Source organism: Salmo salar, chromosome ssa08 (assembly GCF_905237065.1).
Source record: "Salmo salar chromosome ssa08, Ssal_v3.1, whole genome shotgun sequence".
Taxonomy (NCBI): domain Eukaryota; kingdom Metazoa; phylum Chordata; class Actinopteri; order Salmoniformes; family Salmonidae; genus Salmo; species Salmo salar.
In genome coordinates this window covers 9,126,397-9,140,108 of record NC_059449.1, presented here as the reverse complement: position 1 = coordinate 9,140,108, position 13,712 = coordinate 9,126,397, and the positions used below count along the sequence as shown (strand labels likewise).

Below are 13,712 nucleotides of genomic sequence, written 5' to 3'. Positions count from 1 at the left end.
TATCTCCCTCACTAACTTTAAGCACCAGCTGTCAGAGCAGCTCACAGATCACTGCACCTGTACATAGCCCATCTGTAAATAGCCCATCCAACTACCTCATCCCCATGCTGTTATTTATTTTTGCTCCTTTGCACACCAGTATCTCTACTTGCACATTCATCTTCTGCACATCCGTCACTCGTGTTTAATTGCTAAATTGTAATTATTTCGCCACTATGGCCTATTTATTGCCTTACCTCCCTTATCTTACCTCATTTGCACACACTGTATATAGACTTTTTCTATTGTGTTATTGACTGTATGTTTGTTCATTCCATGTGTAACTCTGTATTGTTGTTTATCTTGGCCAGGTCGAAGTTGTAAATGAAAGACTTGTTGACAACTAGCCTATCTGGTTAAATAAAGGTGAAATAAAAATAAAATGTAAAAAAGTACACAGCCAAGACAATGCAGGAGTGGCTTTGGGACAAGTCTCAATGTCCTTGAGTGGCCCAGCTAGAGCCCAGACTTGAACCCAATCGAGCATCTCTGGAGAGACCTGAAAATAGCTGTGCAGCGACGCTCCCCATCCAACCTGACAGAGCTTGAGAGGATCTGCAGAGAATGGGAGAAACTCCTCAAATACAGGCGTTCCAAGCTTGTAGCGTCATACCCAAGACGACACAAGGATGTAATCGCTGCCAAAGGTGCTTCAACAAAGTACTGAGTAAAGGTTCTGAATACTTATGTAAATGTGGTATTTCAGAGTGTGCAAAGCTGTCATCAAGGCAAAGGGTGGCTACTTCGAAGAATCTAAAATATATTGTTTTGTTTGGTTACTACATGATTCCATACATGTTATTTCATAGTTTTGATGTCTTCACTATTATTCTACAATGTAGAAAATAGTCCAAATAAAAGAAAAGCCCTTGAATGAGTAGGTGTGTCCAAAACCTTTGACTGGTACTTTTTCTTGATGTGAAGTCATATTACGTCTGCTGTTTTTGAGCGACACAAGACAGTTCAATGGAAACACACCGCAATAGGCAACTGTCACATCTATTTCTACGGAAACGTTCTAAATGTTAATGAAAAATCTCTGGCCAAATTAATGGAAACATAGTTAATGAGTTGAATCAGCTGTTTTTTGTCTGGGGCTACAACAACAAAATGTGTACTGTTGGGGGTACTCGAGGACTGAAGTTGGGAACCACTGGCCCACACAGTACAAACACATTTTTTTTGCCTTATACACTGAGTGCGCAAAACAATAGGATCACCTTCCTAATATGGAGTTACACCCCTTTTTGCCATCAGAACATCCTCAATTCGTCGGGGCATTGACTCAAAAGGTCTCCAGTGCTTCCAGAGTTGTGTCAAGTTGGCTGGATGTCCTTCGGGTGGTGGATCATTCTTGATACACACGGGAAACAGCAGCATTGCAGTTCTTGACACACTCAAACAGGTGCGCCCGGCACTTACTAACATACCCCGCACTTAAATATTTTGTCTTGCCCATTCACCCTCTGAACGGCACACACACATAATCCATGTCTCAATTGTCTCAAGGCTTAAAAAAAATATTCTTTAACTTGTCTCCTGCCCTTCATCTACACTGATTGAAGTGAATTTAACAAGTGACATGAATAAGGGATCATACTGTAAGTTTCACCTGCATTCATGGAAAGAGCAGTTGTTCCTAATGTTTTGTACACTCAGTGTATATCACACGTCTGGAAGCAACATTCCTCCCGAATATTCAACACTAAAATATGTTACTCTCGTAATTCCAAATGCAACTGCGGATCTTTTGACAATTCATCTTTGTCTTTAATTAATGCAGGGTTTGATCTAAACGTCAGAAGTTATCGAGTGGAATGGTTTTCTGCTGGTGTATCCTGAGGTAGCTCCTCTCTGAGAACCTCTTCCTGCAGTGCGAACCACCTCTCTCCCGTGTGGACCTTCAGGTGCATCTTCAGCTGGAGCTGGCGGTAGAATCTCTTCTCACACTGGGGCAGCTGTATTATTTCTCCCCTGTGTGGACCCTCTGGTGTCTCTTCAGGTTGCCAGCATGGGCAAAGCGCATGTTACACTGGGTACAGCTGAAGGGTTTCTCCCCTGTGTGGACCCTCTGGTGCCTCTTCAGGTCACCAGCCTGGGCAAAGCGAATATGACACTGGGTACAGCTGTAGGGTTTCTCCCCTGTGTGGACCCTCTGGTGGATCTCCACCTTCTGGGGGCAGCTGAAGCCTTTGTTACAGAACGCGCAGAGGAACCGTTTCTCTTTACCTTTTCCTGATGTTGCTCCCCCACCCAGAGCCTGGGCTCTAACCCTGTTGTTTGAAATCAATACCTGATCGAAAAGGACATGGCTGTGTGAATCGGAAGGTGCCATTGACGTGGACACTGGGTTGTGATCCCTGAACGCGTGTAAAGGGGAGTGGGTCCCAACATTTAGATTTGTCTCCAAGCTTTCCCTGTAGTCTAAGAACTCACTGCTGTTGCCCTGCAAGTGTCCTTCTCCTAAATGAGTCTCGTCTTCATTCCATTTCAGAGGAGCGTCACCCTCCACTTTCACAGTCACATCATCTAAGGCCAGACCCTCTCCTTTCTCATCCAGGCACTCCTCAGAATACACACTACTACTGTACTGGTTCCAGTTCCCTCTCATTGGATTAGTCTGTGTATCTAAGCCCACAGGCATGTCACCAGGTATCATCCCGGTCTCTGTAGCGTATGAACAGGACGGATCATTGACAGTCTGTAACGAGTCACTTGGGTCCTGATGGGACAGAACCGTCGTCGGGCTATGGTTACCATAAAGTAAATACTCAGAGTGGGGAGCAGGAGGACAGCCCAGTCGCCCCAGCCCCGTTGAAGTGTTGGGGTATGTCTCTGTCTTGAAGATGGTGTTCTGCGTTCCACTGACCTCCGTGATGCTGCTGGGCTGTGCTGGGGCGGTGGTGGGGTCCTCCGTGGCTACAGGGGGCGCTCCAGCCACTGCAGTCTGGCAGTCTCTGCTGTGCCGTGGGTCCTCTTCTCCTTCAGCCATCTCCTGCTTAACCCCAGGACCTGCAGCCTCTGCATCTGCAGACTGACACAAGAAGAGAGGAGTTATTCCGGTACATGAGTTGAATAACAATGTCATAGGGAAGTCTCACGAGATAAATGAGGATGTAGATGTACAGTGCAATCGAAAAGTATTCAGACCCCTTCAATTTTTCCACATTTTGTTATGTTACAGCCTTATTCAAAATGTCCTCAATCAACTCACAACACCCCATAATGACTAAGCAGAAACAGGTTTATAGACATTTTTGCAATTGTATTCAAAATAAAAAACATAAAAACCTTATTTTAAGGCAATTGAGCTCAGGTGCATCCTGGTTCCATTGATCGTCCTTGAGATGATTCTACAACTTAATTTGAGTGCACTTGTGGTAAATTCAATTGACTGGACATGATTTGGAAAGGCACACACCTGTCTATATAAGGTTTCACAGTTGACAGTGCATGTCAGAGCAAAAATCAAGCCATGATGTTGAAGGAATTGTTTGTAGAGCTCCGAGACAGGATTGTGTTGAGGCACAGATCTGGAGAAGGGTAACATTGGCCTTTATCATTCTTAAATGGAAGAAGTTTGTAACCACCAAGACCAAGCTGTGCAATCGGGGGAGAAGGGCCTCGGTCAGGGAAGTGACCAAGAACCCGATGATCACTGTGACAGAGCTCCAGAGTTCCTCTGTGGAGATGGGAGAACCTTCCAGAAAGACAACCATCTCTGCAGCACTCCACCAATCAGGTCTTTATGGTAGAGTGGCCAGACGGAAGCCACTCAGTAAAAGGCACATGACAGCCCACTTGGAGTTTGCTAAAAGGCACCCAAAGGACTCAGACCATGAGAAACAAGATTCTCTGGTCTGATGAAAACAAGACTGAATGCCAAGCGTCACATCTGGAGGAAACCAAGCACCGCTCCTCACCTGGCCAATACCATCCCTACGGTGAAGCATGGTGGTGGCAGAATCATGCTGTGGGGATGTTTTTCAGAGGCAGGGACTGGGAGACTAGTCAGGATCGAGGGAAAGATGAACGGAACAAAGTAAGAGAAATCCTTGTTAGAAACCTGCTCAGGACCTAAGACTGGGGCGAGGTTTCATCTTCCAAAAGGACAACGACCCTAAGCACACAGCCAAGACCACGCAGGAGTGGCTTTGGGACAAGTCTCTGAATATCCTTGAGTGGCCCAGCCAGAGCCCGGACTTGAACCCGATCGAACATCTCTGGAGTGACCTGAAAATAGCTGTGCAGCGACGCTCCCTATCCAACCTGACAGAGCTTGAGAGGATCTGCAGAGAAGAATGGGAGTAACTACTCAAATACAGGTGTTCCAAGCTTGTAGCATAATTCCCAAGAAGACTCAAGGCTGTAACCGCTGAAAAAGAGGCTTCAATCAAGTACTGAGTAAAGGGTCTGAATACTTATGTAAATGTGATATCTCAGTTTTTCATTTTTTGTTAAATGCGAGAAAATCTAAAAATGTTTTTTCTTTGCCATTATGGGGTATTGTGTGTAGATTGATGTAGGAAAAAAACTATTTAATCCATTTCAGAATAAGGCTGTAATGTAACAAAATGTAGAAAAATTTAAGGGGTCTTAATACTTTCCAAATGCACTGTAAGGAAGTGAATAGCTGAGGGGAGCCTTGCTGAAATAAACAGGCCACATTTGATTTACAAAGTAACACTATTTTATGCAACACTATTACACTAACCTCTATCATGATAACATGCTGGGTTGAGGTTCCACTCCCCTCATCAACAGTGATTGGTCGGTCATCTCTCCATGTATTGTGTTCTGCTGACTTCACAAAGCTTCTGTTGCCTCCAGTGAGATGTCCTTCACCTGAGAGTGATTGGGAGAAAAGAGGTGGTTAGGTACACTATTGACAGTTTTGACACTGTAAGGTAACACTCCTCATAACTTCTTGATATACTATTTATAGATTGATATATGTTCCATGCATCGTATTGTTTTCAATTAGTAAATAATAGGAAATGTTGTAAATCAAGAATCTGGTTAAAATATGATACGTTCTTTGTTCAAGATAACTAAGGAATCAGTGGAATTATTCCTTGCAATCCAAAAACTGACCAACACCCAATTTTGGTTAACCATAACACATGTAAAGCCACGCGTGCGCTGAGGGGAACAGGGCGCTATGGCCGGCAATTTTGGCCTTCCTCAAAATGTACCTCTTGCCATTACTCTGTATCGGTCGAGGATCTTGACACTTCTAGGACGACTGGCGACGACGCGCTCTCGTATTGTCCTCTCTGCGCGCTCCCGTGCCACCTTCAGTTCCTGTAGCTGTAGTTTTCTCCGCAATGTCCTGTTTTCTTTCTGGCTTTGTGTTATTTCCAAACGAAACACTGCATAGTCGTCGTCTACGAGTTTACAGATCTCTGCCACGGCTGCATTCGCTAGCACCTCCATGACGGAAGCTATTTGAGTGTGAAAAACCATATAGTTAGTCATTGTTAGCAGCTAGCTAGCGTTGCCAAAATAACATATGTCAACCAAATCCTATCTCCAACGCGAATTAAAAACGCTAACGTAGAAATTGTAATTGGACACTGCGGTTTTGTTGTTTGCGCAAAAGTCCGGCCAAAGGCAGTACAGAAACTCTGTGGTCCAGCAACTGTGACGCAGACAAGAAAAACTAAGCACTTCCGAGTCACGGATTTTTGGAATCCTGAATAAGAGTTCTGTACACTTTGTAAATAATTAGTGCCAAAATAATGGAAAACGTCCAAAGTTTCGATATATTTTATACTAGTTATCATACAAATGATAATTGAAAGTATATCTATGTGATTTATGTTTTACTTTTTAAAGCCTAAATGGTCAACAATGTTTTTTGTGTGTGTAGTCCTATCATTTATTGGACTGTACCACAGGAGGTTGGTGGCACCTTAATTGGGGAGGACGGGCTCATGGTAACGGCTGGAGTGGAATGTTATCAAATGTTATTCCATTCGCGCCGTTGCAGACATTATTATGAGCCGTTCTTCCCACAGCAGCCTCCACTGGACTGTACTGCAGAATGAGCAGCAACTCTTCTTGGGGTGTAAACTTTGTGGATTTGGAATGTAGAAGTTCTCCTGAGTAGAATGATTCCCTCTTTTACTGAGAAACAACGTACAGGCAATTGTGTATTTGTATTGGTATTTATTATGGATCCCCATTAACTGCTGCCTTGGCAGATAGACAGCTCGGTGCATTCAACATGTCAATTACTCTCACAAATACAAGTAGTGATGAAGTCAATCTCTCCTCCACTTTGAGCCAGGAGAGATTGACGTGCATATTAATAATGTTTGCTCTCTGTGTACATCCAATGGCCAGCCGTGCTGCCCTGTTCTAAGCCTATTGTATTTTTCCTAAGTCCCTCTATGTGACACCTGACCACACAACTGAACAGTAGTCCAGGTGCGACAAAACTAGAGCCTGCAGGACCTGCCTTGTTGATTGTGTTGTTAAGAAGGCAGAGCAGCACTTTATTATGGACAGACTTCTCCCCATCTTAGCTTCTGTTGCATCAACATGTTTTGACCATGACAGTGTTACTCCAAGCAGTTTAGTTTTTGAAATATTTAGGACTAACTTATTCCTTGCCACCCATTCTGAAACTAACTGTACCTCTTTGTTAAGTGTTGCAGTCATTGCAGTCTCTGTAGTAGCTGACATATATAGTGTCGAGTCATCCGCATACATACACACTGGCTTTCCTCAACATTATATTGTTATGATTAGAACACAGGAAAAACCAAACTCAGAGGGGGAAATGTAGTGTTACACTTTAATGCCAGCACACCAAACAACAAGTAATGTGAGAATGTGAGCATACACAGATGCTCAACTGAGGCACTTAGTAATCCAAAAAACCCTCTTACCCCAAGACACTTCACATGATGACTATAATATGTCAGCTAAAGAATGGCTCCCAGATATCCCCTGTGTACATCTCAAGCCACACTGCTACGATTTCTCCCCATTGTGGACACTCCTATGTCTGATAAGGCTACTCCGGAAGGAGAAGCTCTTGTAACATAGTTTGCACTTGAAGGCCCTCTCCTTGGTGAGAACGGTGTGTTGCTTCTTCACGTAGTTTGCCTCAGTGAAGCAGTTCCCAAACGTGGGGCAGGCGTACAGCTTGTCAGCGTCCGTCCTAATGCTCGACCTCCCACGTTGTGACCCAATGACACTAGAGGAGGTAGAAACAGAAGCAACCACCCTCATGTGGTTAGTCTTTGAGCTCGAGCCATTGTTTGGGTGTTGTTGGGATTTTGTGCTGTGTTATAGGCTAGATACCTCTTGTGTTGAACACCCATCCTGTATTGGTGGCGTAACCATGAGGTAACTGAGGCAGGCCTAGACCTTCTATGTACCCATTCACTAGGCATTAGACGAGATCCTGAAAGAGAAGACAGACTTCCTATTAGACTACCACCAGGGGGGTCTCCCACAACTCTCTGTGAAGGCTGAAGCCCAGGGTGACCTGCTCTGTTCATCATGGATACTGTGGTGTTTGTATCATAGGAACAGGAGGGTCTATCTCTATCAGCCCCAGGCCCTGCTCCATCCCTGCACTGAGCTTGAAGAGAATGGTCTGGGCTGTCTCACTGATGACCACCAGGACTGAAGTTGTTCAGTCCACCTGTCCACTGGTTGTGTTCTGTGCGGTGGTGGAGTCTCTGTCCCTTGCGGTTCGGTCCTGGTTCTGACTCGGGAAGGAAGAGCAACGGCTAGTGATCCAGGGTCCTGATCCAGGGTCAGGGTTTGTGACCAGCTGCTTTAGAGTCTCTCCGCCAGCATGGACTGCAGACTGTAATAACAAATGGGCATTTCCATGTAAAAGGATCCATGAGCACCAACACGTGAAAATCATACGATCATGTCAAATGAAAGGTAAGAGTCTATATTTTTGGGAAATGTAGTCATATATACATATTTCAACCATTTTATATACTAAAAAATAGGAATAAGCAAAGGCTTTGATTGCTGGTCAAACAGATGGAAAAGGGGACTTAGACAGCATCTACCAGAAAAATACTTAAAAGATATTAGAAATACATGAAAACACAATAATGTAGCAGTAAAGACCCCTGCCAACTAATATCATCACATATTTCGTTTTGGAGAAATAATTTGCCTTCTGTAGGTTTGAGAAACATTGACTTTTGCCTTGTAATTCTGTTATTTTCAAATAGTTGTCAACGTACTAGACACTGAGTATACAAAACATTAAGAACAACTGCTCTTTCCATGACATAGCTTTCACCTAGAGTCACTTGGTCAGTCTATGATCCTTTATTGATGTCACCTGTTAAATCAACTTCCATCAGTGTAGATGAAGGGGAGGAGACAGGTTAAATGATTTTTAAGCCTTGAGACATTTGAGACATGGATTGTGTATGTATGCCATTCAGAGGGTGAATGGGCATGACAAAAAATGTAAATGCCTTTGAACGGGGTAGCCAGGCACACCAGTTTGTGTTAAGAACTGTAACGCTGCTGGGTTTTTCACATTCAACAGTTTCCCATGTGTATCAAGAATGTTCCACCACCCAAAGGGCATCCAGCTAACTTCACACAACTGTGGGAAGCATTGAAGTCAACATGGGCCAGCATCCCAGTGGAATCCTTTTGACACCTCAATATTAGGAAGGTGTTCCGATTGTTTGGTATACTCAGTGTATAACATCACATTAAGGTGTAGGATGTTTACTGTATTACAGGGAACAATAGCAAGTCTATTTTGCTCAAGAGAAGCAGCTCATTGTTCCCTTGTTGGCGCATATACTAACCTAGCTTCTAACTAACGTTAGTTAGCTATCAAGCTAGCTAGGTTATCTCAGCAGCTTGTACACAGCTCACAGCCCTTGCGGCTAGGACTACGAATTGTCCCGGGAGTGTGATTGTTTGAATCCCTGCTGTTTGTTGCTGTTTCCATCTGCCTTGTGACCTGCCCTGTCTGGAACTGTGAGGAGTAACAGCGTAGCCTATGTTGCTACCATGACCAAGACCAAAGCCGTTGGGAATACCGTTGAGGACAGTTGTGTTTGAAGGATCTTTTAAACGAACAAAAATAGTTCTACAAGCAGTTGTTACAACAACAATAAAATAACTTCAAGTGTTGTGTCGAAATACTGTCAACTAACGAAAGAATGGATGATCTGACCAGAGAGGTCAAGGACATGAAGAACAGTTTGCAGTTCTCACAGGGTCAGCTCGATGAGTTTAAACAAGAGAACAGCAAGATGACAGCAATCTGTAATTCATTGAGAGAGGACATCAGTTATGTATGTGAATCCATGATAAATCATATTATCTTCGAGGGACAATCAAGGTGGAACAACGTTGTGGACGGAATTGCAGAATCTCCAAGAGACCTGGACGGAGTCTGAGGACAAAGTGACGGAAATGATCACTGAAAAACTGAAGATGGACCACAAGAAGATTGAGGGGGAGCACACCCAAAGGACTGGGAAACACATCACCGGCCCAGGTGACAAATGGTCAAATTCCTGAGGTTCAAGGACAAGGTAGCTGTTCTGGAAAGAGCCTAAACGTGAGAGGAATGTACATCTTCCTCAACTAGGACTATCCTGAAGCTGTGCACCAGAAGAGGAAATAACTTATCCCAGCCATGAAAGCTGTCAGAACTCGTGGGGACATTGCTTACATCCGCCATGACAAGCTCAATGTCCACCCTCTCTCCCAAAAGCCTGGAAGGGATGAGAGAGCCAAGCCTGAGGGTTCGTAGCTTCAACTCTGCAGCACACACACACACACTTACACAAACCAAATGATTGATGGACTGCTGAATAATGTTTTTATTTTCTCTTGCTTTGTTTGTTATTTTCCATATTATGTCTATCTCTGATCATCTACCCAGGTAATATATGTAGCCTTAGAAATAATGTTAATAAAATCAGTAACTTGCTAACATCAGATAACATTCATACATTAGCCATTTCTGAGACTTCAGGAATTCCTTTGATACAGCAGTAGTAATACAAGGATAACATCTATAGAAGAGACAGGAATGCCTATGGGGGAGGTGTTGCTGTATATATTCAGAGCCATATCCCTGCAATGCTTAGAGAAGATCTCATGTCAAGTGTTGCTGAAGTGTTGTGGTTGCAGGTTCACCTACCTCATCTAAAGCTTATTATTTTAGGGTGTTGTTATAGGCCACCAAGTACTAACAGTCAGTATCTAGATAATGTGGTGAAATGCTTGATAGCTTGTGATGTAAACAGAGAGGGCTACTTCCTTGGGGACCTGAATATTGACTGGTTTTCATCAAGAGGAAGCTTCTCTGTAACCAGTGCCTGTAATCTGGTTCAGGTTATTAATCAACCTACCACAGTGTTTACAAACACTACAGGAACTGTATAATCCTCATGTAATGATCACGTTTTTACTAATACTGTAGAACTATATTCTAAAGCTATATCCGTATCCATTGGATGCACACAATATAGTGGCTATATCAAGGAAAGCCAAGGTTCCAAAAGCTGGGCCTAAAATAATGTATAAGATCATACACAAATATTTGTAAGAAGCACCCAGATGCTGCATTTGATGAATTTATGAAATTGCTTCTTCCAATTATTAACACACATGCAGCAGTTAAGAAACTGATTGTTCGAACTGTTAAGGCTCCATGGGTTGATGAGGAATTTAAAAACTGTATGGATGAAAGAGATGGGGGTTAAAAGGAGTGGCTAATAAGTCTGGCTGCACATCTGACTGGCTGACTGCAAATTGAGAAATTATGTGATAAAAAGAAGAAACTTTATTATGAAGCCAAGATCAATGATATAAAGAATTATAGAAAACAAACTTGAGTACTTTAAATAAAATTATGGGCAGAAATACAAATTAAACTCCATCTTTCCTCAAATCAGATTGGCAACATCAAAAGCTTTTGTGATGAATAACCAACCATTTGAATGATTACTTCATTGGCAAAGTGGGCAACTTAGGCAGGAAATGCCAAGAACGAACAGTAAACCATCGTATTCATGCATAAAATAACAAGTAATGAATAAAAAAGCATTCTAAGTTTGAATTTTGTTACTGTGAGAGAGGTGGAAAAAAGTATTGTTATTGATCAATATTTGTCCTCGGGCCTGGTGGTAGGCCAAAGTCATTCCACTACCCAAGAATGGTAAAGTGGCCTTTACTGGTTTTAACAGCTGACCTATCAGCTTAGCAAACTTGGAAAAAATGGTGTTTGACCAATACAGACTTTCAGAATTCTTAAAGAGAAGGGCACTCAACATGTACTAGACTGACACAAATGACTGATGATTGGTTAAAATAAATTGATAATAAGAAGATTGTGGGAGCTATACTATTACATTTCAGTGCAGCCTTTGATGATTCAACCCTATATGTGTCAGCAACCACAGCTAGTGAAATCACTGCAACCCTAAACAAGTGACCCTAAACATAGAGTTGCAGTCAGTTTTAGAATGGGCGACCAGTAACAAACTGGTCCCGATATATCTACAGTATTATACAGAGCACAGGAGCTTGGGGGCACCTTAATTGGGGAGGGTGGGCTTGTGGTTATAGCTGTAGCTAATGGGATGGCCATTATTATGAGCCATCCTCCCCTCAGCAGCCTCCTCTGATACAGAGACATGATTGCAAGGAACTCCCATCTCATATAGCGCAAGTTAACAGCAAACCTGGTTTCAAAAAAACTAATAAAGCAACACCTCACGTTACAACAGCTCTCCCCCATGTGACCAACTTTGTGTGTATGTACTGAAATGTACAGTGACTTCAGGAAGTATTCATACCTCTTGACTTATTCCACATTGCTGTTACAGCCTGAATTCAAAATGGATAAAAAATTACAATTCTCACCCATTTACACACGTATTTGTTTTAAATTTGAGCAAATTTATTAAAATTGAAATACAGAATTATCTAATTCACATAAGTATCCACACCCCTTTGCTGATACTCCTGAAGACACTGTACATTTCAGCATCCTTGAGATGTCACTACAACTCAATCGGAGTCCTCCTGTAGCCAATTCAATTGTTTGGACATGATTTAGAAAAAAACACACCTGTCTATATAAAGGTCCCACAGTTGACCCCACAGTTGGCAGTGCATCCCAGAGCAAAATCCATACTATGAAGTCCAAGGAACTGTTTGTAGATCCCCGAGATAGAATTGGAGTTTCTCCCAATGGGTGTTTCTCCCATTCTTCTCTGCAGATCCTCTCAAGCTCTGTCAGGTTGGATGGGGAGCATCAGTGCACAGCTATTTTCAGGTCTTTCCAGAGATGTCCAATCGGGTTCAAGTCCGGGCTCTGGCTGGGCCACTCAAGGACATTCAGAGACTTGTCCGGAAACCACTCGTGCATTGTCTTCGCTGTGTACTTGGGGTCGTTGTCCTGTTGGAAAGTAAACCTTTGCCCCAGTCTGAGGTCCTGAACGCTCTGGAGCAGGTTTTCATCAAGGTTCATCTTTCCCTCGATCCTGAATAGTTTCTCAGTCCCTTCTGCTGAAAAACATCCCCACAGCATGATGCTGCCACCAACATGCTTCACCAGAGGGATGGTGCCAGACATGATGCTTGACATTCAGGCCAAAGAGTTCAATCTTGATTTTATCAAAACAGAGAATTTTGTTTCTCATGGTCTGAGAGTCCTTTAGGTGCCTTTTGGCAAACTCCAAGCGGTCTGTCGTGTGGCTTTTACTGAGGAGTGGCTTCTGTCTGGCTATTCTATATTTAAGGCCTGATTGGTGGAGTGCTGCAGAGACTGTTGTCCTTCTGGAAGGTTCTCCCATCTCCACAGAGAAACTTTGGAGCTATGTCACTGTGACCATGGTCACCTCCCTAACCAAGGCCCTTCTCCCCCAATTGCTCAGTTTGGCCGGGCGGCCAGCTCTAGGAAGAATGTTGGTGGTTCTAAATTTCTTCCATTTAAGAATGATGGAGGCCACTGTGTTTTTGGGGACCTTCAATGCTGCAGACATTTTTTGGTAAGCTTCCCCAGATCTGTGCCTTGACACAATCCTGTCTAAGAGCTCTACGGACAATTCCTTCGACCTCATTGCTTGGTTTTTGCTCTGACATGCACTGGCAACTGTGGGACCTTATATAGACAGGTGTGTGCCTTTCCAAATCATGTCCAATCAATTGAATTTACCACAGGTGGACTCCAATCAAGTTGTAGAAACATCTCAAAGATGATCAAAGGAAACATGATGCACCTGAGCTCAATTACAAGCCTCATAGCAAAGGGTCTGAATACTTATGTAAATAAGGTATCTGCTTTTTATTTTTAATAGTGTGACGACCCTGGGTTTATAAGCGCGGAAATCGACTCTGCCGTTGGTGCATGCTTTTGCGGCACAGTCGATAGCACGCCGGACTTCGGGCTTGAAGGTCGAGGGTTCGAAACCTGCTCCCTGCCATTTCATTACATTGGTGTCAGAAGTGGGATCGGACCTTGCATCCACGACAGTGCGTGTGCTTGGCCGGTGAGCGCATTCCTGTAAGACGTAGCGCGAGGACGCGCTCTTTGAAAGGAGGGAGTAGTGTGACGACCCTGGGTTTATAAGCGCGGAAATCGACTATGCCGTTGGAGCATGCTTTTGCGGCACAGTCGATAGCGCACCGGACTTCGGGCTTGA

General features: G+C 43.5%; 4 protein-coding genes across 5 annotated transcripts in view; 2 read left to right on the top strand and 2 right to left on the bottom strand.

Annotated features, from left to right (window-relative positions):
- The window catches only part of LOC106610073 (zinc finger protein 214), an 844,054-nt gene that overhangs the window by 51,742 nt on the left and 778,600 nt on the right, over positions 1-13,712 (bottom strand). The gene's annotated exons all lie outside the window — the stretch shown is intronic.
- The window catches only part of LOC106610081 (zinc finger and SCAN domain-containing protein 2), a 482,712-nt gene that overhangs the window by 195,805 nt on the left and 273,195 nt on the right, over positions 1-13,712 (top strand). The window lies entirely within an intron of this gene.
- LOC106610133 (zinc finger protein 629) overlaps positions 1-13,712 on the top strand; it is a 254,819-nt gene that overhangs the window by 124,191 nt on the left and 116,916 nt on the right. The gene's annotated exons all lie outside the window — the stretch shown is intronic.
- On the bottom strand, positions 772-5,687 carry LOC123744272 (Wilms tumor protein homolog). Its single transcript, XM_045723198.1, has 3 exons — positions 5,235-5,687; positions 4,754-4,884; positions 772-3,073 (listed from the first exon to the last, which is right to left on the bottom strand). Exons 1-3 carry the CDS (start codon positions 5,515-5,517, stop codon positions 2,003-2,005), a joined length of 1,485 nt encoding a protein of 494 aa, XP_045579154.1. The 5' UTR covers positions 5,518-5,687; the 3' UTR covers positions 772-2,002.

Coding starts and splice junctions, on each gene's coding strand:
- LOC123744272 (XM_045723198.1), bottom strand. CDS start 5,517: ATGACTAACTATATGGTTTTTCACACTCAAATAGCTTCCGTCATGGAG. Junction 4,885..5,234: donor ATACAGAGTAATGGCAAGAG/GTACATTTTGAG, acceptor AATCACTCTCAG/GTGAAGGACATCTCACTGGA. Junction 3,074..4,753: donor AGCATGTTATCATGATAGAG/GTTAGTGTAATA, acceptor TTCTTGTGTCAG/TCTGCAGATGCAGAGGCTGC.